The sequence below is a fragment of the Chaetodon trifascialis genome, chromosome 9 (genome assembly GCF_039877785.1).
Source record: "Chaetodon trifascialis isolate fChaTrf1 chromosome 9, fChaTrf1.hap1, whole genome shotgun sequence".
Classification (NCBI taxonomy): Eukaryota; Metazoa; Chordata; class Actinopteri; order Chaetodontiformes; family Chaetodontidae; genus Chaetodon; species Chaetodon trifascialis.
Genome location: NC_092064.1, coordinates 23078290 through 23103027, shown reverse-complemented (window position 1 = coordinate 23103027; position 24738 = coordinate 23078290). Strand labels below are relative to the sequence as shown.

Below are 24738 nucleotides of genomic sequence, written 5' to 3'. Positions count from 1 at the left end.
GGCAGCAAAACCTCATGTGAAGAGGAAGCGCCGCTGAGCAACAGATCCTGTTTTTCAGCTCAGTGGCTCGCAGTTCTTCATCAAACCACTTGGGGGCATCTTTCTCAAAAAACAAACAAACAAACAAACAAAAAAACACGGGGGACTGCATACTGGGGAAGTGATTATTGAGATGTGCTAGAAAATTCCCTGTGATTCATTATGACTGCAGTTTCTCTCATGTGAAGTTGCGCAGCTCTCTAGTAATAATTGCAAATAAATACACGTGTAATTAATTTCATACGTCTGAGAGAGACAGAGAATCAAAAGAGAAGAATATGTGAGGTCTAATACTTTCTTTTGCTTTTGCTTTAAGTGTGAAACACGAACCATATAATTAATCTACTTTGAATATTAATCTACCATTGAGCACAGGGCTCTCTGTAACAAAAAACACCCTGCGGTTGGAGGGACAAATGTAACTGAATACCATTTCTTGTGTTTCCTGGTTGCCTCACTGCAGTTATTTATTTGTAGTGTGAGAGAATGAGAGGCTGTTGCTTTCATAGCTTTACCACAGAGACCTGTAGTTCCTCAGAGCTTCAGGTTTCCAAAGAAAGAGCCCAGGATTTCTGACACAGATGCAAAAGGTTTCATACTGTGGTTGTTGCATGTATTTGTGTTTGAGATGGGAGTCTTTGTGCCCAGCTCAGCACAGAACCATATTGATCTTTGGGTGATTTTTCTTTCCCCTGAGGGGCTGTTGAGAAACGGCTGCTGCGGAGACTCTGTAAGCAGCCAGCAGAGAGAAAATCTAGGGGTTAATTGATTTCCAGCAAGTGCATCGTAAATAGCCAAACAAAAATAGGTCTGTCTCGGGCAGAGGACGACTCAGTTTCCTTCTCGGCCAGTAGAAAGGCACTTTTTCATTGCAGGCTCCAGAAAAATGTGGTTCATGATAATTTATAAAATCTCTCTTAAAATACTTTGACATTGATTAGATTAATTTATTATCTCCATTCAGTGTTCATAACCCCAAGTTGTCACGTTTGAAGTGCTCTAGGTGAGAACTGTAATCATCAAAATATGAGTGATTGTAATATAGAAGGAAAGAGAAACAGATATATGTATATATATATATATTTAATTACATTTCTGTTACACTCTCTGTCTATAACCAACTACCCAGCTATCTAATATTGATAATTTAAAAAAAATAAGTTTTACTTAGATCTACTTTGTGAGGTTGTTGGATTTGCGAGATCACAAGATCAGATTGAATCAGCCAAGAATCCACAGAGTTTCTGACTAACAAGCTATCTGGTGTGACAGGTTATATTTATGCAGTGCTTATCGAAATCAACAATTACAAAGTGCCTTCTAATAAAAAAGATAACAAGAAATATTGAGTAAACTATAAAAAATCAGAATAGCAAGAAAAAAGAAGCAATAAAATACCAATACACAAATTTATATGGAAATATACAGTATGTTCACACAGACAGACAGACAGACAGACAGACAGACACACACACACACACACACACACACAGAGAGAGAGAGGGGAAGAGAGAGAGAGAGAGAGAGAGAGAGAGAGAGAGAGAGAGAGAGAGAGAGAGAGAGAGATCATCCTTGTCATCGTGACCATCATCACATCAGAAAAAAGCAGGTTTTCAGAAGAAATTTATTATCTTTATCTGAGATGAGAATGTTTTCAGCATTTTCAGTGGTTGATCAGAAATGAACACAAAGGCACATAAAAGCACACAAGCTTCTAAAAACATTAATGAGTCAATCAAATGTGTTACTCACACCTGTGCTTTTTCCACTATGACACATCATAATGTGAAACAGGTCTATCTGCTGCAGGTGAGAGTAACAAGTGAAAGCATTGTTGTGAGGAAACAGTGTCACCCACGACTTCCTGTCGTGTCTTAATAGACAATAATGGCTCCTCATCCACAGGTTCATACCTGGGGTTTAGCATCAGTTTCGCTATCCAGCACAGTACATTCCTGGTCACTGACTGTTGCATCTTGAGACAGATCTCCTGCTGACAGAAGACAGGCCAAATATGTCACTAAGCTGGTCTGAGGAGTAGCATATATGCTGCAAGGCTCCTTTAGGTGTGCCTTTGTTGAGATATTATATCCCTGAGAAAGAGCCAACTATTGTTTGTAAAACCACCTATTCACCCATCCTCCCCCCACCTAACTTCATTTAAAAAACTGCAAATTGTAGAGAAAAGGTTCAATTACAAGAAGATCACTGTTTTTGGTGATATCTCATTATTTCAGATTGATGATAATAGTGGAGGTATGTACTTCTGCAAAACACAGAGCAGGCTTTGTCACAGCACAAAGCATTTATTATCCCCATCATGGCAGAGAGGGGAAACAGTGCTCGTACAGCCTCCTTCCTGCTTATCTCAGACGAGGGGAAGACGCTTCATAATCACCAGGCGTCTGAATGTAAGACTGCAGTATCTGAAGTCCGTGCTGGAGACGCTACACTAATCACATCTGTCTCATTGTTTCTCTCACTGTCTCCATTTCAGTCTTCACTTCACTTAATTTGTTTCCTGGCACAGTTCTTAGACAACACTGAACTTTAACAAAAGCAGTAATTTGGGTTTGTAATCTCAAATACTGAGTTGCCTTACATGAAAGAGACAAATATTATTTGGATGTGATCTTTCCTTTATCATGACTACAAAATCTAGGACAGACTTCAGGCTAGATTACTGTTGGTGGAAAAAGTGGATGTTAAAATCATTTCTTTGCCTTGTTCAGTGCAGTGCGGCTGCACAACCATACAATTTCTGATGATTAAAGAAACATTTAGAGCCCACTCAAGATTACTGGCACAAGAAGAAAGGACTATATTTTCATATGCCATTTTCAAAGCAGGCATTTTGCTTTTGTAAATGCACAGGTGTAAATAATTTAATTAATGGATGAGCCACACTTGAATTTTACTAGTAAAACATGTGCTAGGCCTCATTTCTAGCTCTCTTTTGCTAAAGCACTCAGGGAGAAAGACAGACAGAAAATAAAAAGTTTGATTGGCTTGCTCTATTTTTCGACACTAAATCTTTTCCCCTGTGACTGAAAACTTTTATTGAAATATGTTTTTTGAGTTTGGCTCGTGGAAGGAGAGGTTTTTCCATCGCCTGTTGTGTCCCTCGTTGCTTCCTGTAGTGCTGGGACGGGTTGCCTGGAGACGACGGAGACGTTGGGGAGCAGCGATGGAGAAGTATGAGAAAATCAAAGTTGTCGGAAGAGGAGCTTTCGGGTAAACTTGGGGTTTCCTTACACACAGTTACACACATCTGTCTTTCCTGCTGTATGCTTGAAAATCTGACTTTATCAAAGTTTGAACTTGGAAAGCGATAAGTCCGTAAGACCAAAGTTTTTCCCCCAAAATGTAACGGGACGCGTCAAATGAGCGCCGCCCTCAGACGAAGGCATGTCTGTAAAAGTACTGAACAGAGTTAAGAAAAAGGGTTTCAATCCTAATTCCAAAGCAACTCCGTGTTTCTCATTTGTAAACAATCCGTACAGGTTTTGTCAGTCACAGTTTTTGTGGGTTTTCGAAAGTATTTGTAGTTTTAACTAGCTATGCTGGTTATAACGTAGCGTTAGGTAGTTAGCTGCTGCGTTCAAATCCCTCTGAACTACTGCTGGCTATACTTCACAACTGAAAGACAGTGTGGTGGTTTGAAGATAATGAGATGCTGGAAACTGTCTCAAAGGGAGACACGAGAGTACATCAAACAGTAAACTGTAACCGTGTTTATCCAAAACTTTACAAGACTGTGCTGCTCATTTTACACTTAGCCGAAAACTATTTATGTCCTGTGCTGTACAACTGTACATGAAGTACCATGCACAGTACGTTTATACGACAAAATTTCAGAGGCTAAATTAGTACTAAATGTAATTGAGGCTGTACCAGTTACTTTGTAGGTTAAAACTTTACACTTAACACTCGTAAGGTGCAGCTAAAACATAGTGTTAATGAGCTTTAATGAGCCTACGTGACAGAAATTTGTAAGCCAGTTTTATATACGCATATTTTGATATACAGTAATTATGTAAATCTGTATTTTTGTACATCTTTGTGCTAAATGGGTGGTGATGTTCACACATATTAAGCAAGCGGAAGGCATGGTTTGTAGGTCCTTTCACATAATTTCCCTTTTTAAAGTATATCACAAAAACAGCCTCTGGAATACAAATATAATAAAATGTGAAAATAATTGTTAGTTGCCGTATTTGTATAGTATAGTATGCCATATTTTCTGTCCTCAAACCACACAAAATGCTTGTTTGTCAAGAACAAACCTACCACCAATGCTCAATAACACGGACACACCAGATCTAAACTACCAAAGACCATCCCATCCCACTACTAATGAAACAAAATATACATCTAATTTTTCTTCATTTTCCTCCCCTGTCAGGATCGTTCACCTGTGCCGCAGGCGCAGCGACGGGGCCTTTGTCATCCTGAAGGAGATCCCAGTGGAACAGATGTCACGAGACGAGCGCCTGGCAGCTCAGAACGAGTGTCAGGTCCTGAAATTGCTCAACCACCCAAATATCATAGAGTACTATGAGAACTTCCTGGAGGACAAGGCTCTCATGATAGCTATGGAGTATGCACCAGGTAAGCTTACTGTAATATCTTGTTACGTGACCCCCCTTTTGTTCATTGTCTAACGTTTCACTTTTCCCATGGTTAACTGCAGTAAGGCTCCATACCTTTGCTGGTTCCCATGTCAGGCCAAATGAGAAGCTCTCATATCAGTATGTGTGGTGGTGTTTTATGGGACAATGTGATCAGATAATGTTTCTGTAATCTTACAAGTTATTATGTGAAAAAGGTAGATCAATCCAAAAGTCTGCTGCAGGAGTCAGAGCCAGTATTCAGCCTGAAATTCTCAGATGAGGCACGTATCAGCTCTTCCTGTGTTCGGGTTAAAAACCAGACCTTTGGTCTCCTAAAGGACACTGTCTCGTCCTGGTGGAACCACCACAGATTAGTAAGACTGATGTACTGGTATTTGTCTGATACATGAAAGTGAAATACAAAGGTATTTAAACATGGTTAAATTCCCAACTTGGTGTTTTCCTAATCTTTTTATTTTCATTTTGTAATCACTACCCAAATGTGTACTCAAATGTGGTCTCAGTAAGTCATATTTATGGAGTCGTCTGCAATTTACTGTCAACTTTATTACTCCTGAATCTCAACTAAATACAACCAGAGTAAACTACACTAAACTGAACTGAAGTTTACTGGAGAAAAAGACAAAATGTCACAGAAATACTTGCAGTGTTACATGCCTAGCTTTGCTAAAAATGGCTTAATAGGTCCAGTTTCCTGACATCAGGGGAAATCACTGATGGAGGGTGTAGAGTCTAGTTTTAGTTTGTTCTGACCTTGAAGCAGGTATTACTTATTAGTCTGAGAGTGGAAAAGAGACACTCTTTCATTGTACCAGCTAAAAAGATAAATATAATATTTAATAATATTCTACTAGACTATTTTGTGGATCCCTTTTTTGTTGACAGGCACAACTGCTATGTTCTCAAAGTCCTTTAAATCCACTTCTTGGCTTTGATATCTTCTCACTGCTATTCACTCAACCCAGTAACTTGATTGATTTATAAGTAATTATGGTTTTAAAGACAGGAATCATCTTTGTTGTTTATTCTTTCTCAATATTTTTGCCATGTAGGTGGAACGTTGGCTGATTACATACAGAAGCGCTGTAACTCTCTGCTGGACGAGGACACCATCCTTCACTTCTTTGTACAGATCTTACTGGCCCTGTATCACGTCCACAACAAACTTATCTTGCACAGAGACCTTAAGACACAGAACATTCTTCTTGACAAGCACCAGATGATCGTTAAAATTGGAGATTTTGGCATCTCCAAAATCCTTGTCAGCAAGAGCAAAGCTTACACAGTGAGTAGATTGGCTTTTGACTTGGAGCTGTAATTACTTCAGCAACATACATATCCTGAAATGCCGTATCCATGTGCTGCCACAAATCAGTGCCTCCTTTTTTCACTCCGCAGGTGGTCGGGACTCCATGCTACATCTCCCCAGAGCTCTGTGAGGGAAAGCCATATAACCAGAAGAGTGACATCTGGGCTTTGGGCTGTGTGCTCTATGAGCTGGCAAGCCTTAAGAGAGCATTCGAGGCTGCGGTATGTAATGCTTTTTCTGTGCAAAAAATGGTTCAAATATTGTGTGTTCGTGTTAGCTTTTGAAGTATTATCACTCTGATTCAGTGTGTGTTGCATGAAAGATTGCTGTGCAGAAAGGCACTGAAGCCTAACAACCGTCAGAGCTGCACTATGTACACCACACGGGCGATGGATTCTTACCATTTCTCAGAACATTTATGACGACCCCAGGTTATTCCATGTTTAGCAGATTGCTGGGTCTTTTGATTTTTAGCTCAGATCAATAATTCACAACATTTCACATAAGGTTTGCTTGCACACAGATCTGTCTTCACTACCAGTTCCAACAGTAAGGTACTAATGTGATAATCGTATTCGTTTGGAATTGATCTTGGATAGAAGATTTATGATTTTTCACATATTTTTAATTCTTTTTTACTCCATAACTCTCTTCAATTTTGCTTTCAGAATCTACCCGCCCTCGTTCTGAAGATCATGAGCGGAACGTTTGCTCCGATTTCAGACCGGTACAGCCCCGAACTCCGACAGCTCATCCTCAACATGCTCAACCTGGATCCATCCAAACGGCCTCAACTCAATGAGATAATGGCTCTTCCCATATGCATCAGGCCCCTGCTTAACCTCTACACGGATATAGGCAATGTCAAAATGCGCAGGTAGTGCCTTACTAATGACTACACAGATGTTTTACTTACATAATTCCCATTTTTTGTCTCATGATTCTTTCTTCTTCTTTGCTCTGTCGAAAAAAATCACCTCCTCTTGCTTTTTCCAGGATTGAGAAACCACTGTCTACTGTGCAAAGTGGTCCTCAAGGTAGACCAGGAGGGAGAGTTCCTACCAACAGGTCCAGAGGTCAGGCACGTACTGCCAATATTATACAGCAGAACTAGCTGTACCAGGTTGATCACAAAACTTAAATAACGGATGCGATTGGTATTTGTTGGACTTAAACAGACGGATCAGTGGGTTTAGGATCAGGGAAGGTGCACTCCCTCCCGCTGTCCTTGGTGTATACGTGGGGAAGTGGAATCTCGGCGCCTCTCCGCCTGCCGATGCTCAACACTGAGGTGCTGCAAGTGTCTCTGGGTCGCACTCAGAAGATGGGGGTGACTAAGTCAGGCCGTCTGATTACATGGGAGGTCTGTGCAAATGTTTTAGATATTTCTGACTTTTCAAAGAAAAAAAAACTCTTTGAAAGAGTTATATTCTGACTCGTTTGCCTCCATTAAGACTAATGATCATTTGTCGTCGCAGGCTCCATCAGTCGGGTCTGGTGAGGCCAGTCTGCCCGGGGTTGTGGAACAGATGCAGCCTCAGTTCATTTCACGTTTCCTTGAGGGTCAATCTGGAGTCACCATTAAGTCCGTGTCCTGCGGGGATCTTTTTACTACCTGCATGACAGGTTGGTTGGTTCCACTGTGTATAACCAATCAGAGACATCACATCCATATGAAAGTGCATAGTCAGCTCTTTTTCCAGACTTGATCAGAAAGCGTGGATCCACTTGAAAAATAAACATCTGCATGCTTGCCTAACAGTTTGGAAGTAGTTTTTCTAGAGCTCAAACTGTAGTGCTCTGTTAGTGCTTTAGGTCCAGCACTGCAAAGCAGATAACATGGGATTTAAGACCTTTCCTCTCAGCTCAGTTGCCTCTCTTTCATCACTTTTCACTGTAGTGACTCAGATTAGTGTTTTGTAGATAGGGATTTGAAGCACTCTGTTGGTCCACGTAAGAATACACCTACACTCATCAACTAATAGTGTCTGTAATCCCCTCTCTTTATTCTCAATTGGCAGACAGGGGCATTATCATGACATTTGGAAGTGGGAGCAATGGCTGTCTAGGACACGGTAACTTCAATGATGTAACACAGGTACGTGTCATTGAAAGGAAAAATATTCTCACACTCATATTAAATGTACACAGTGTTGCCAGTTTATTAGAAAAATGTAAGTAAAACTAATGCAGTCTAAATCAACCGCCCTACTGTAAGTTAAAGCGGGATTTGTCAGTGTTTCATTGTTAGTCACTACTTAGAGCGCTTTGATTTAAAGTACGTGAAGTCACACCACCGTCTGGATCCCTTTCAGGTCAAAACATCAACATCTTTGTTAATCCAACACAATGTGCATTAATGCATCCACATGTCTTCCAAAGATTCGGTTATTCTGTGCTTCTGATTTTATGGGCTATGATATGTCAAAATGTAAGAGGAAAGAGTCTAAATTAAGAGTCCCTAGTCTACCATTTTAACCTGTATAGGACTGTTGACAATAGAGAGACAAGTGGGAGAAAGAGAGGGGTGTATCATGCAATGAAACATGGATGTTGCAGTTATGTTGTACCTGTCAGACACTTCTCCACCAGAACACAGCATCCCTACAGATTATTGATAACCAATCTGTAATATTAACATTACCAAAATGACCTTTCTTTCCTTTCTCTCTGTTTGTGTACTCAGCCCAAGATAGTCGAGGCACTCCTCGGCTATGAGCTGGTTCAGGTGTCATGTGGTGCTTCCCACGTACTCGCTGTGACCAATGAAAGAGAAGTATTTGCCTGGGGAAGAGGAGACAATGGTATAGTGAATGGACCAGTTGTTTTCGAACTCACTCACTCTATCTAAGTATTAATCTTTTGGTGTTTGCTTCTATATGAGTGATTTATGACAGCGGTGCGCTGTTCCTCTGTCTGGAAGGTCGCCTCGGGCTTGGCACCCAAGACACCCACAACGCTCCACAGCAGGTGTGTTTACCTGTGGAATTTGAGGCCCACAAGGTGGTGTGTGGAATTGATTGCTCCATGATTATCAGCACCCAGTACAGCATTGTGGCATGTGGAAGCAACAGGTGATTATTCTGTTTTCTGACACAAAACTATGGCCATTAGTCCAGTAAACATGTCACTGGCTGACATGAGCTAATGATCAGCCAGGGAAACATCTCATATCGCATTTAATGAGAAGACAGTATGTTTTCTATAAAAGGTACAGTTTGGTACATTTTGTGAAAGTGATCTTCTGTTTTACCTCCAGTGGGTTTATGCAAAAAGCTTGTTCATGTGCATGGGGTGGTGTGAGATTAAAGGAGATGCCGTCGTGCACAGACATACTTTCATGTTGCACAACTTGTGCGGCAGCATTCTCCTAAAATGACAAACACTTTTCTCTCATTGTTAATCCCTCTATCTCAGAGAGGTTTTGGACAGGATGTAGAGCTTTGTTTGAGTCGGATAAATAACAGTAAACACACAGCAGCGCTCATTTCAGGTCTGAGCAGCATTGTTCACATACCTGCTGCAGACAAAGACACTGGAACAAAAATATTCAAGGGCTTTTTGATGAACATAATGTACATTGTATATTGAAGGAGTGGCTTAAATAATAGAATAAATGCAGTGTTTTCCTGTTTACCTCCTGTCATACGTACCTTGATTTTGTTGTTTTGTCGTTGTCAGGTTCAACAAGCTCGGGCTGGATGAAATAACAGCCGGAGATGAACCAAATCCCTCGAATCAAGTGGAAGAAGTTCATTCTTACACCCCTGTCCAATCAGCGCCGCTGACCAGTGAGAAGATTGTTTACATTGACATTGGGACAGCCCATTCTGTTGCTGTTACAGGTAAAATATTCCCAGTAATAATCCTTCAAATCACATTTTTGTGTCGCTTTCTGTGTTTCTTTCTGTGTGACTACCTCCATAATGATAGAAAGGAGAGAGGGCCACTGTTTCATTTAACATCAGCCAAAATAGCTTTCTAGCTTCTTGCAGCACAAAATTAAATGACAGGTTTCATGGAACAATCACTTTCAACATGTTCAGCCTCTTAAATGCAGCTAAAGTGCTAAAGCTACATAAATATGTTAAGTGCAATCATGCAAAACCTTTATCAAATCAAACATGGTCTCATTTATCGTGTTCAAGTCTTAATACTGATATTGGTATTATAACCTTGCATCAGCACTTTCACCAACTCTTTCCTTGTCCAGAAAGGGGTCAGTGTTTTACCTTTGGCAGCAACCAGCATGGCCAGATGGGCTGTAGCTCCCGTCGTAGCAGCCGTGTGCCATACCTGGTGCCCGGCCTGCAGGGCATCACCATGGCTGCCTGTGGAGACGCTTTCACATTAGCTATTGGATCTGGTGAGTAGAAGGACTGTATGTTTTGACCGTTTCTGTTTTTAAAGGCACTGCACACCTCCACAGGTGTGCTCTGCTCAGGTTGAAGATGGGCCGGGACAAACATGAGACCTTCAGCTGATAAGAACGATGAAGCTCTTATTTGTCCCATGTAACTGGTACAACAAAGCTGACAGGAGAGATATTAGCCAAGCACAGTCTGCACACACAAAGACCTGAAGCTGCCATCAGACTGAAATCCATAGAGCCAAATTTACGATGTGGCCTAAAGCAGGAAGGACAGGAAGTACTGTGGGCTGCAAAGTTCAGCATTGCAGACTGCGTTTTATCAAACATTTCACTGGCATTAATCTGTGTGACACTCACTGCAGCTGAAGAGCAGCCTTTCCCTCTCTGCTGCTTGGATTATTTCACCATGCACTGACAAAACAAGAATATAAACACTATTTCCTGAATGACAGCTCATTCCAACCCCTCTCTCAAAACCAGCTGGCATTCAGAGAGCTCTGCCTTTTCGCCTGTCACAGTTCAGTCAAAGTGAAGTCTTCACGAAGGCGAAGAAGGCAGGTTATTTCACGACCAGATACGAACGTGACGCCTCTCCCCGTTCCACACAGAAATGAATGGAAAGTGTAATTCAGTCTGACTTAGAAGAGGTCTAATCAGCCAGAGTAGGTGAAGTCACCTGTGTGGGTGTAGCATAGGTGTGCAGTACCTTTAAAATGGGTGAGTTTTCTTGTCACCGCGTGGTATTTCTGTTGCATGCATTCAAGAAAACCCCAATATCTGAAGCTTAACAGTTAGCTGTTGTAATAAAAAATGCACACATATTCAGAGTAGAGCATTTGAGTTTTATGTTTATGCATGAAATAGTTGCTGTTCTGCTTCTGACTCGAGATAGTGCTTTCCAACAAGCACTTGTACACAAAGGAAGCTTTTTCAAAAAGGACAAACTTTATTTTCTCCTTGTTAACCCCGCACTAAAAAAAATGTTTAGAGATACATTTGAGTAGGAGTAATCACAACCAAACGTAACAGGGTTCATCTCAGCTCTGAACTGAGACGGCATTGCTCAGATATCTGTGGTGTAGCTGCTTTGAAAGAAAAGAGGAGGATTGTGGGATACTGAGGGTGATGCATTTTAATGAGAGTCACCCAGTTTCAAACAGCGTGAGCAGTTATGTGACCACATAACAGAACAGAACTTTAACTCAGAAACAAAGATGATTAAATGTTCACTGTGATGGGTTTTGTCACTTGAAAAACTTTCAAGGTTCTGCAAGTTTGTTTTCACGTCAAACTGAAATGAATTGAAAGTTGAAAACTTGTTGTTATGTAGAACATGTGGTGCGGTTTGGAGAAAGGGGGGCAGTCATGTAAGCTTCACAGGGTTCTCAGCTAATGGGCTAAACACACAAAACCATTGGTGTGGTTCTTTAAACACATCGATTAACAGATAGGTAACAGATGTGTGTGTGTGTCTGTTCGTGAGTTTTGAGTGAAGTCTCAGGGTAAAGTAGTAATAGTCGTATTGTGCCAGCGATTGGCTCCCCGGGGAGAAAGCCAGTCATGCCAGTAGGCTTTCTTTGTTGAGGGACGTCTTTGTTCATCTTTGACTTCCTACAGATCGAGCCATTATGCTGCCACTGCAGGAGCAGCGGCGCTGTCCGTTAAAGATTCGTGTGATTTAATGCGCCCTGAGGTTTGCACACAGTATTTGGACAAACACTGACGACTCCTTCCTCTCCTGCTTTGCACAGAAGGGGAGGTGTACACCTGGGGAAAGGGCGCCCGCGGCCGCCTCGGAAGGAAAGAGGAGGATTCTGGGATACCGAAGGCGGTGCAGCTCGACGAGAGTCACCCATTCGTGGTGACATCAGTGGCTTGTTGTCATGGCAACACTCTGCTGGCAGTGAAACGTAATATTTCGCTTATTAGCTCTTTGTTAACAAACACTGAGATGTCGGGATGTGGTGAAATCTGACTGAGGGAGCAGTAATCCCCAGATGAAAGACAGGCTGAACTTGAGACAAGCTTCTCTTCATAATGTGGACAGAGACCCACGTTTTTCCATGCAGAACTGTCAAAGGACTCATTTGTTAGTTTGAAAGCTTGCAGGCTAAAGGCACGACTATAGCTTTGTTGCATATAGTCATACACAGGAAGTTTGTCAAGCCGCTCTGTTTACGTTAACAAACCACCTCCTTTCAGCGATGCCCTGCAAACTGGCATGCCAAAAGTGATCATTCAGTCCAGTTTTCACTGTGGCTGTGGTTTTTCAAAGCTGGACCTGTTTTTTCCAGCAGTGATGGCGCAAAAGCCACCGATTCTGATGAAAACTGAAGAACAGGGAAGGTGGGATTAAATCGGCCCTCCACGCTGCAAATTGAAAATAGCTGCAGATTTAGAGAAGATTAAACTGCATACTATTTAATAAGTAACAGAGATGTTGGTAATCCTGGCTTCAGGGCTGCTGTTTAAGTGTTTCTTTGACCTGCGCCATGTGACAAGGACACGGAGACCAACATGGACACAGACCTCACAGAGGTCATTCACAGGGTCTATATAATAACCGGCTCTGTGATACAGATCAGACCAGACCAGGAACTGATACTGTAACATCTTACTGGAGCAGTCCAGTGTTGATACATGTTTTCATGTGTAGTATATTCTTTTATAAAGGTTACAGGATGAAAAAGCAGCATATGTGAGCACATAAACCCACAAACTGTGATTTTATTAAAGGATTAAATGCTTCCTGTATCGTGAATGGACAGGGAGTGAATCATGTGTTTGGAAAGAAAAAACACTCTTGGGTTCAGTTTGAGGTTTCTGCTATTTTATTTACAGAGCCCCCTCTGTTGGCAGGCCTTATTTAAAGCCGACTAACAAACCAACAAGATTATAGTGAGGTGGAGGCGCTGCTTTGAGTCCAAAATTCTATGACTCAAATTTCTTTTTCAACTAAAACTCATGAAAACATAAGAGATTTACAGGTATTGCAGGTGTAACAGTACAATCTGTATGCAAAAACACAGAAACCTTTCTGGCTCAGGAGTCCAACAAACTAACTGTGCTTTCTGCCTGACAAGCTCCCTTTAAAATGCAAAAAAGTACAAACAATGCGATGACAAACGAAATTAAAAGAAGAGAAATTGTACAGGAAGCTTCTCACTGTGTCCTCCTGAGGCATGTTTAACTCTGCAGCCATGAAAGTGGGGGGGTTCCTGTTTCATGTTGAACAAACATTACGAGTTTGTATCGATATTTAATTAACCATCAGCCACTATCGGCCTCATTATGGGCAAATTGATTTATCAGTTACAAGAGAAATGGTGTGCTGATAATTAGGGCTGCAACTAATGATTTTTTTCATATTGATTAATCAGATTTTCTCAAATTCAAAATGACATTTTTTTTTATAGAAATGTCAGGAAGTAGTGAAAAAATGTTCCAGACCCAAGGTGCTGCCTTTGTCTAACTGTCAGCCCCAAACCCAGAGATATTCAGTTTACCTCCATATCTGACGAAGCAAAAGATTCCCACAATTAGACAATTACAAGATGGAGCCAGTAACATTATCAAAATGAGTTGCTGATTAATTGTCTTTCAGTCAACAAATCAATCAGTAATTTCGGCTGTATTGATGTTTTGCTTTGTCCATCTTGTTCCAGCTTTGCTCGAGGAACCCGTCCCGAGATGATTTTGTCCTAAAAGAGAGCCCGCTCAGCGTTGGTCATGAAGCCCGGCGGTGGTATGGGGTGAAGGACAGCTTCCTTTGAATAACTCCTCCCAGAGGCCCATCTGTGCTGCAGTTGAAAGATTCCCTTTCATGCTGCAGCTGCGGCCTCACACTCTCACTCGGTCTTCCTCTCTATCGAGCCTTTCTTTTTTCCTCCTCCAAGAATGAATGTTTGTTTCGTTCGGCGGTTTAATATCACGGAGCGCAGAAAAAGGTCAGAACCTGTGCACTGCAGCAGGTGTACCTCACAACAGCTTTGTTAAACGAATGTTTCTGGATTACAGGAAGTCATTAGGCAGCCGTCACGTGGTGAACTATTGTCCTGTCTCACGTGCAGGCTTAGCATGATAAAGACCAGTAAAAGTCAAACTGGTTTGAGCTCTGTTAAGCCACTGGTGAATGAGATGATACAAGGCGCAGAAAGGGAAAGAATGAAGGCCACTTGAGTGGTTAGTAAGTCATCAGTCAAATGACCCAAACACATTAATCTCCGTCACATCGCCAGCGGTTGCATTGTGCTTTATTGGATTAGTCCTCCAGTGCATTCGTAACTGAACAGCAGAGGTCAAAGCAGATAACGACGCGTCGTTTACGGTTCATCTGAACTTAATGACTGCGTCCGAAATCACTCACTCGTTCGCTCATTCACTGCCACCCATATAACACACAATCAGTAGTTTACAGCGAGCAGTAAAACATGATTTCAGAAAGATGAATCATCTTTTCCATTGTGGGATTGTCGGCAGAGAGTGGTGCACGCAGCATGGACGCCATTGTTTTTGTTTCATTGTAGGAATCTTTGAGGGCATAAATATATAAAGTATAAATGTCACTCAGATAATGGAGCTATTTCAGACACAGCTTTTATATTTTGGAGAGGATTCTCTGATATAACTCACTGTAAATATGTGCTGTATTTAAAATGAGTTGGTATCTGTATTGTGCGAACTGTATTCATAGGATGACCCTAAACAAAGTGCCTGTCAGTGGTGACAGAAGTACTCAGCTCTAGTAACAGTACCACAGTGTGCAGGTAAAATTCCTGAAAAAGCATCCAAATATACTTAAAGTACAAAAAGTAAAAGTAATCGTTATGCAGAATGGCCCATTTCAGAGCAATACATATCAGTGGATTGTAGTTATGATGCATTCATGTGTAAGTGTCACTGATGTTGCAGCTGGTAAAGGTGGAGCTAATTTTAGCTACCTTGTGTACTGTCCCGTGCCCTAATCTATAAGCACACCACATTTTATTAGCCGATTCTATTTTGTAATCATAATATGAATCTACAAAGTAACTAATGACTAAAGGTCAAATAAATGTAGTGCAGTAGAAGTATAAACTACCAGAAAATGGAAATGCCTCAAGATAGTTCTTGGGTACAGTATTTGAGTATATATTTGTCACTTTCCACTACTGTTGCCTTTGTAGTACAGAATGTGTTTTTATATCACCAATTACCATGAAAATTTCTACTGTTTTCGTTGTCATGATTAAAACAAGTAATGGATGATCTTCACGGGGGTCTGAAATGAAATTCAGACAGAGAACATGTCGTTAGTGGCTGCTAATGCATGTCCAGAAACAAAAAAATGAAATCAGCCTGTCTGGGAAGATGGACTTTTCAACAAACCAAGTTGCAGATGATCAGTTTAAGATTAATTACTAACCTACAGTGTGATGCTGTATTTCTCAGTGACAGGCTGATTACCTCTGCTTTATTCTGCCTACATGGTCCCCATTATTCTCCCATTAATCACCCAATCACACATTAATCTGTGTAATTTCCACAGAGCTGGTATCAGTGGGTATGATTATTCTAACTATTATTATATCTCCTGTTAAACTGCACATTAATATGCATTTTTAAATCAAGATTCTGGCAAGATGTCAGCTATTTTCCAAAATTTAATTGCACATTTGAAGTCATGACTCTTTATTGATGATGTTTTGCACCTTTTCTGAGGACATGGATCGTTTACCATTGTTGTCTCGTGTGATGATGTAATGATGATGTAATCCGGTGGCAATACAGCAGGTGAAAAATGATCTAAATGTGTGAATGTGCTCTTTATTTCTGAAAACCCTTAAAATAATGCATGTTTTTTTGTTTGTTTTGAACGGGTGTAACAACGTTAGTTGTGTTTAATTTTCAACATGTGTAACATTTTAATACGAAATAGAGTCAAAAAATAAAAATACTGTATTTCTTCATTTTGTGTCTCTGCTCTACCACCAGAGGGCACTTGTCACCTCTGACTGCGCTGTGGGCTTCTGTAGTAGGTCAGTTTTTATTTGTATTTGACTTAAACCTTAGCAAAAAAAAAAAAAAAAAGACCCTCCTCGCCCCTGACTTTACTGCTTATATAACTATATATATTAATTATTTCTAAAGGCATGAACAGCTTGCGTGCACTTGTGAGGGGTTACAGGCTTATATCTGCAAAATGGATCATAAATACGAAATAAAAGCGTGGAAATCAAGCAGTGCGTTTCATTACAGGCCGCTGCAGACAGACAAAAGCCCTATTAAAGATCTATAAGGAGAGATGAGAGGGATGAAATGGTGTGAACAGTGTCTCAGCTCCTTGACTCCTCCTGCGTGGAGGAGGAGGCGGGACTCGGTGCACCTAAACAGACGGAGGGGTTGTGCGTTGGGCTCAGTGTGTCAGTGCTGCATCCAGTGAGGAGCGAGGCGAAGCGGGCCACACACGGCCACATTCACCCTGAGCTGCAAACCTGCACACACACACAGTCAGAGGACCAAATCTGCGATCATCTCTGCAGCCTTTCCCGGACCGTGTCGCTCCTTTGTTGCCGTCGATCCCCCGGGCTGCAGGAGGAGAAGCTGGGCAGGACTCGCCTCCTTTAAAGCCCGATCGGTCGGTGGCGGAAGGGACGTGATATGAACCCCTCATCGGCTTAAACGCCAGTGCAGCGAAATAGCCCCGTTTTCAGGGGGGTGGGGGTTGAGCGAGGATCAAAGAGGACATTTATACCTTTAACCTGCAGCTGAAGGCCGAGAGATATCGACGGAACCTGCAGCAATGCCCGGGTTTGATTACAAGTTTCTGGAAAAGCCAAAGAGACGGTTCCAGTGTCCGCTCTGCAGCAAGGCAATGCGGGAGCCGGTCCAAGTGTCTACCTGTGGACATCGGTTCTGTGACACCTGTCTGCAAGAATTTCTAAGGTACGGTGTGTTTGTGCGTGCAGAAGAGACACAGAGAGATCCACCTCTCTGCAGGCGATACTGGAGAGTACAGCCTCGTCCGGTTTCGGTCGAGCAACAGTAAATAAAGGATGTGTAGGTGTGTCCTGCTCACCTTTCCCCAGCACGCGTTTCTATTAATTTAAAGTCTGTTATGGCGCCACACAATGACATGACAGTGCACGGGGCCTGGTAAACAGCGCCTGCACTCAACTCCCCTCCTCACAGTTGCAGGTGTTGTTTCTCCTCATGTGCAAGGATTGAATGCATTTCTGAGTCACTGTGTCAACAAAAAAAAACGCACCTGAGGAGCCTGTGTGTGTGTTTTCGACTCAGTCATGCAGGTATCTTTTAGGCCAGGACAGGTAGAGGATGTTATCATTGTTCTGACAAAGGACGTGGTTTTTGTCGCGGCTGCCTTACCCATGACTCAAAGACATGAGGCGCGCAGTGATGCAGATTTTTAGTTAGATTGTGCTTTTTGCAGATTTTTTTTTTCTTTTTTTTTTCCAAATCTAATCTTGAGGGTGAAGTGATTCAGTGTTAATATCGATCATGGTGTGGTGGTTGTGTCCTGCAGAGGGCCCCTGCCTCCTCATCCTGTCTGTGTTTTTGCCCTGGGGTGGCGAGTCTGCATGGGTTGGGGATGTGTGTGTGTGTGTGTGTGTGTGTGTGTGTGTGTGTGTGTGTGTGTGTGTGTGTGTGTGTGTGTGTGTGTGTGTGTGTGCGCGCGCGCGCGCGCGCCCCTCCTCACCTCCTAATCTGCTGAACATTGAAGTCAGTGTGAAGACTTGCAGAAAGAAAGTCTTTGTGTTGTCTGTCGGTGGACCCCACTGTCCTAAAACAGTCAATAGTTATCACAGGCTCAGAGGAAGCTCGTGATGCACCGAATCTCAGCTTTCTTCAATACCAACAACGAGTCACCTGCAAAGTGTCACGTTGTCATGAAGGAAACTTCTGTAAGACGAAGCAGAGCATTGATTTATCTGTCTTTGTGTGGTGTTTATGGAGTCAGTCACGCTGTCCTTTCTCCACGTGCAAAAGAGCTCTACTCTGAGGAGGTTTGTGTCTGTGGACGTGGATATTTTGTGCTTTTATTGAAGTTTGAAGAGAAATGAATCACATCTTGTTCATCTAGAAGTCAAAGATGTTCAGAAGGAAAGCAGATTGTGTGACTTGGTTTAAGTGAGTTGTGCTAATGATTGTTTTTGTTATTGATTATCCTGATGCTTATTTACTCCATTAGTCTGTTAGTTATACCATTGATTTCATATATTAAATGTCAGAAAATAGCAAAAAATATCCATCAAACAGCAAAAATGTCCTGTTTTGTTCAACCAACAGTCCAAAGATATTCAGTTAATGATACAAAACAACAGTTTCTCTCATTATACCAGAGGATGTCAGCAAATACAGCCATTGATTAATCATCAGAAAAGATGGTGATTGGTTGTCAGTCAATTAATTAACCAGCTTTTTTAGCTCAACTGCACTCAATGATGATTTAAGGGAGATAATTTTCCGCAAAATGATTCAATAAACGCCAAAGTCACAGGAAATAATCTGCATTTTCATAAACAAATCATTTCAAGCGAAAGTGCAAAAAGCCTGTTGAATATAAAGATTTCCTCATGTTTTCTGTGTTATGTCGTTGTAAACTGAATATCTTTGGGTTTTGGAGTGTTAGCTGGACAAAACAAGATGTTCAAATATGTCACCTTGTGGAAGCTGTGACAGACATTTCATTATTTTTGGACATTTTATAGACGAAAGAGTCAGTTGAGAAAGTAATCGTCTGTTGCACTTTGTCTCAAAAGCATCTTTAATTAGCATTTATCCTGTGGACGTTTTTTGAAGTATTGATTGGAAAATGTACGTGTAGCGAGTTCGTCGCTGTGTTTGTAGTTGTCCGCATGCCAAGTTAATCAAGGCCCCATTAAATGCGTAAGTTGTGAATGAAAGTGAACGTTCCTTATTCACACACGGAGCGGCCACGCTGTAGCTGACTCACATCTTGCTGATGGAGAAGAGCGGCCTTTGAGCTGCAGACGAACACCGACGCTGAATCAAAGCTGAGCTTCACTGATGAAACATAAACAGAGAAAGACAAAACAGAAACTTGCTGTTTGCTCGGTTTTGTTTGAGTCACTCTCTGTGGAGAAGCCTGCGAGCTCCACTGGTTAAATTTAGCATTTTGATTGTTAAAATCCGTTTTACAGCCCGTAAAGAAGCTGTGGTTTCTTAGTGTATTTCTAGTGAGAAATCAGCTCAATTTGACTGGCCTCGAGTTTTATTTCAGTTACAGAATCGCTCTTGGTGTTATTTAACTGTAACAAGCTCTAAGAAAGATTTTCAGTTTTACTTGATGAAACTTGAAGACACCCTGAGGGAAACTCACAAGCAAATAAAACAACATTTGCCATCAGGAAAGAGGGATATCTGATCTAATCCTAAAACATGTCCAATCAGCTTTTTGTGCTTTTCAAAACCTCCTTGTGTCAGAAAAACAGTCTGCTAGTTGACAGGAGAGACGTGGAGATGTGAATTCATGCTCTGAATACATGAACTGCGCTGTCGTGGGTTCCTCGTTTGCACCTTGAGTCATCGAGATGCCTCCTCTGGCTCGCTAAACAGCAGCAAATTGCATCTGGTTGAAAAGCAGAAGCTCAGATGAGCAGAGAGAGCGAGGGAGGAGCAGCGTTTGCTGCTGATCAATGAGTTTGGCCCGACGCTTTGTCTGCCTCATCCTGCCTGCCTCCGCCTTCGTCCTCCAGGTTACGCTCTTTTTTTCTTTTCTGACTCCCACAGACAGAATTCAACCAAAGTTCAGCATCATCTGAAAGTTTTTGTTGAGTAACTGTTTCTGTTTAATTGGGATGTGAGCGCAGACATGAATATGACTCGTCTCTGTCTGACCTGCGTGATCTGTTCTCCCTTTATGCAGCGAGAGCACGATCTGCACAAAGTTTGAAAAGTGATAATCAGGCACCCTTCATGAAGGAGTTATAACTTGCAGTCACCCATTTAATGAAGCTTTATGCTAAAGATGAGTTAGAATCAATACGAACAGCTTTTGAGTTGTGAAATCTTCCTTTGTGAGCTCATTTAGCCACTGATTTCTAGATAAATCTGGACAAAAGTCAATTTGTTTATAACTTCTCGTGATTAAAACCCTTCATTAGTAACTCACTAACATTTCTAACTGCAGATCTGAGGATTGAAAGTCTTTATTACTGACTGAATAATAGATTTTAACATTTATGAGTGCATTATTACCAAATGGAAAGGAAAACACCAGCTAATGAGATTTTTCACAACCTGGCAACCCAAGAGGTTTTCTTATGATGTCTTATAAAATGATTTATTAACCATTAGCTTCCGCCTGTAGACTTTTCATAAAGAAAGTGCCTTTTATTAGAAAGCAGTGCCTCATTATCTTATCACAGATCAGATTGTGATGCTGAAATGTCGGAAGAAGTTTTTTCAGACAATCAAAATGTTTCTGCAGCTTGATGTCAAAGATCACGTGGTCTCCCAGTTCACTTCTCAGTTAGAGTAAAGCTTAACTAAACAGTTATATTGGCAGCAGATGATATTTCAGCATCATCTCTCCTCTCTCTGACTCTAAACAAAGCCACGGCTGAAGCGACCGGCTGCATATTCACCTCTTTAATTAACAAAGTGTGCCAGTTGAGGCCAGTTTCAGCTCTCCGTGCCATCAAGTGCATGCATCTTTTGTGAGGAGGGTTCGAATTTATTGAAGCTGACAGACAGTAGTTAGCTAATGCCTCGCGCATTGTGCAACTAGGTTGATCCTTTTTCTCTAATTATTGAAGGTTGTGTAACATCCAGTCCGGGCTTGCCAGCCGACTCTGCCCTCTTTTGCACTGACAGCTCTGTCGACGTCTCCAGAGTCCGCTGCGCTGTTGCAACAAGCCGCCCAAGAATGCTGCTGCATGGCATTGCATCAGAGTTAATCATCCTTTCTCAACAGCACTTTAAATATTACCTTACCGGTAACACCTAACTTTAACTCCCCTGCTTAGGATTTGTAAGCACTATATAAATAACTAATAAATGGGTTACAACACACTGTACTATAGTAGCTTGTGCATCTTCTTGTCAACAATCATAACTTTCCCATCAAGCCTGCAGTAGAAGCTGTAAGTAGATATAAGCTTATTTTATTAATGTTTTAGATTAATGTTAGAGTCAACAATTCTAACTTCTCCAATGAAGATTTAATATTATTACAGCTGTCTTAACATTATCGTGTTATAAACCTTTTTTTAGTTGTTTGCATACTGCTGATAAATGCTAAAGTGTTACCCAGTTTTCAGTGGTTTTAAAAAGGGTTAAAGTTGTGTTTGTGCCTTTATTCCACTTGAAGGGGAACTTCCTTGAGAGGCACTCGAGGAAACACATGAATTGTTCTCGCTTTGTCGTGTCTCCACGCTGAAAAGAGCTGGTGTGTTCCTCCTCTGTGTCCACAGGCATGTTAGCATGTGATGCTAATGGGCTGTGTTTCCGCCCCGGGAGGAATGCGTAAATACTTAACAGCAGCAGTCCTGGAGGCTGCCCCAGCTCCAAGGGAGAGTCACGGGGTAAACACAGCCCTGCCCTGCAGCTTTAACACTCACTGCAATCAAATATGAGTCACATGCTTCAACAACTCAGTGTGTGTTGACCGGGGCAGGCCATTGTTTTTAGCAACACTGCCTCTTTAATAAAGGAGAATCAACACTTAATGGTAGGGCTTATGGCCGTGCCACACATGCCGGGTCTCATGGCTCATCAGTCCTGGGTCGTCTGAGCCACAGCAATGGCGTGCAATGTGACAGCGCCGTCTCCGTGGGGATGATGCAGTGCTGTGCTACGGCCTTGACAGGGGCGTAATTGGTTTGTTCGGCTCGGGAGCGTCCTCCTACAGGCCTCCACGCAGTCGTGTATTGCTGCAACTGCTGACTTACCCGGAGTCACGAGGAACTCCAAAGTGGGCTAATATGAGAATTTTTCACGGCTCGATTATTCACTGTCTAAAAGCCAGGGGAGTGGTTTTTTTTTGTTATTTTTTTGTTAAATGGGCTGTGATTCATTGTAACTTTGACACATCTTCTGTGTGTAGTGCAGTTTCTCCCTCCTCATTGATGTAGGTGATACTCACTTTTTCTGCTGTGCTCTCCCACGCTTTCATAGTCTGAATGCCCTGATGCACAGTCACCAGCACCATGAGCACTACAGTCAAACGCCTCTTCCCTCTTTTACTTTTCTTCCACCAGCAGCTGTCTGTCTTATTTGAATATGTGGGCAGACATAAATCGACACCACTTTTCTGACAAGTCACTTCATATGAAGGGTTTATAGGGTGTAACTGATGGCTGTTTTAATTGTTCATAAATCCATTAATTAGGGCTGCAACTAGATTACTTTCATTGTTAGCTAACTTTGTAGTCCATAAATTGTCAGAAAAGTCTAAAAGTAGTCTGTCGTGATCACCTTTCAATCTTACAAAAAACCCCAAAGTACCTTTTTGAATGTCCAGTTAAACCAAAAACCAAAGAAAGTCATTTTACAATTAGGTAAACCAGAGAAAAGTAGCAAACTCTCACGTTTGTGTAGCCGGGATCAAGTATTGCTGCAAGATAAACAACTTAATCAACAACTTTCAGCACGTTTCAGCATTACGTCAGAAAAGCATTTACTAATGCGCTGCAGATTAGTAATAGATCTGTAATAAGCCAGCATTTGGGTTGCCAGGTTGCGTAAAATCCCTCTGTCTGGTGTTTATCCTTTGTGAGATAGTGCGGTTATAAATGTTTGTAATCTGTTACTAAATGCTTGTTGTAATCAGCCATTAAGTCTGCAGTTACACGTGTTATTATGGTGTTTGAGTTAGATGAGAAGACAGATACCACTTTCATGTCTGTTTGGTAAACAGCCAGCAGTTGCTTAGCTTAGCATAAAGACTAGCAAACAGCTAGCTTGACTTTGAAGGTCACCAATTAGCATCTTGTACAAAAACTAAAGTGTAAAAACTGCACCACTCCCTGCCAAAATACAATCTGCCATGTGGCTAATGTTGTTTTACATTTCATTTTTTGTACTTCTGTGAACTTAAAGAGGCGCTGGATGGTGAGTTTTGAGCCAGGCTATCTGTCTCCTCCTGCTTCCAGTTTTTATGCCAAGCGAAGCTAATCTAATGGCTTTAGCTTCGTATTAATCGTACAGATATGAGAGTGGTGTCAATCTTTCCAGTGTCTTGCTGGAGGATGAAGACCTGCCAGAGGAATCTTTCCCAACTTTGCAAATCCAAAGTTGTTTTGATTAATGTCTGATAACTGACTATAAAGCTCAAACAACAGATGCATCAACATGTGGTAATCTAGGCCACTTCTCCCCTTTAAACACATGATGAATCCACTTCTGTCCATTATGTGTGCAGCCATGCAGAGGGACGTATAGAGAGGCACTTTGGCCGCTCTGACAGGGCGTTTCTTAAAGGGCTAAATGGAGCTGTGTTGTTGCATTGGTGCTCAATGCTGTGTGTAAGTCTGCCACTTGAGGCAGCTGGGGCTTTGTGTCTCAGTGGGCATCTGTATCTGAATGGGAGCAGTGCCATGGATGGCTGATGAATGACTGTGTGTTCATTACCATCTCCGTCCCTCAGTCCCATGACAGAGACATTCACAGTCCCCCGCAGGTGTCTGAAGGCTGCACAGGCATCCTGGGTCCAGATCCGGAGAGTTCGGGGGGACTCTGCTGTCCCATCCTTCTCTGACGACAACGGCGGCCAGTGAGCTGCACACACAGAGATGCTGTGTTTAGCTGAGTGAAAGCCCTCAGGCCTCCGCTCTGTGAAGGCCTCTTAGAGCTGTGCACTGAGGCTGCTGTCAGCTGATGTATTTGGGGTGATGGAGCTGGAAGGAGCCCAGTAAATTTTAACACATCAATGCATAGAAGGAGCCGCTCGCTCGGAGAAGAGAGACACGTGCAGAGAAAAGAAATGCTGCGAGATACGGCAGAATTTGTCTGGGAAAAGAACAGTCAGTGCTCTATATTATGCCTAAATGCACCTATGCTGCCGTGATGTGCAGTACCTGTAAAGTCAAGAGACAATCAAGTTGTGCCGCCCACTCGTGTCTCTTATTCTAGCAGCACTGTTTGGTAACTAATGTTCCTGAACGCTACACGTCATCACACTCGTGGACTTTGGAACTAATGACTGTATGAAAAGTCACTGATCTTTAAAGTTTAACATGTTTACTTCCTGCTGCTTCAAACACATTACTTTCTGAGTTAGATACAGTAAAAGACCCCTGTCTGAAGTGTTTTATTATCAAAATGTGGACTTTGACTCATGGAGTTTGGTTCAGTTTAGGTATTTTGAAGTACAACTGCAGCTAACAGTTATATAAACGTTTAATCTCTAGTAACAGAAAATA

At 41.9% G+C, this 24738-nt stretch overlaps 2 protein-coding genes across 2 annotated transcripts in view; both read left to right on the top strand.

Moving 5' to 3' along the window:
• The first annotated feature begins 3204 nt into the window (after positions 1–3204).
• On the top strand, positions 3205–16190 carry nek8 (NIMA-related kinase 8). Its single transcript, XM_070970744.1, has 15 exons — positions 3205–3273; positions 4445–4650; positions 5726–5958; positions 6072–6203; positions 6651–6859; positions 6979–7058; positions 7161–7345; positions 7461–7608; positions 8004–8080; positions 8669–8786; positions 8906–9056; positions 9664–9827; positions 10196–10348; positions 12106–12264; positions 14020–16190. The coding sequence occupies exons 1-15, from the start codon at positions 3227–3229 to the stop codon at positions 14046–14048; spliced, it is 2091 nt and encodes a 696-aa protein (XP_070826845.1). The 5' UTR covers positions 3205–3226; the 3' UTR covers positions 14049–16190.
• A 560-nt stretch (positions 16191–16750) lies between these two features.
• Positions 16751–24738, top strand: part of traf4a (tnf receptor-associated factor 4a) — a 36341-nt gene continuing 28353 nt past the window's right edge. The window contains exon 1 of the mRNA XM_070970764.1: positions 16751–17278. Within this exon, the coding sequence (XP_070826865.1) occupies positions 17136–17278 (143 nt within the window). The 5' untranslated portion in view covers positions 16751–17135. The remainder of the gene's footprint in view (positions 17279–24738) is intronic.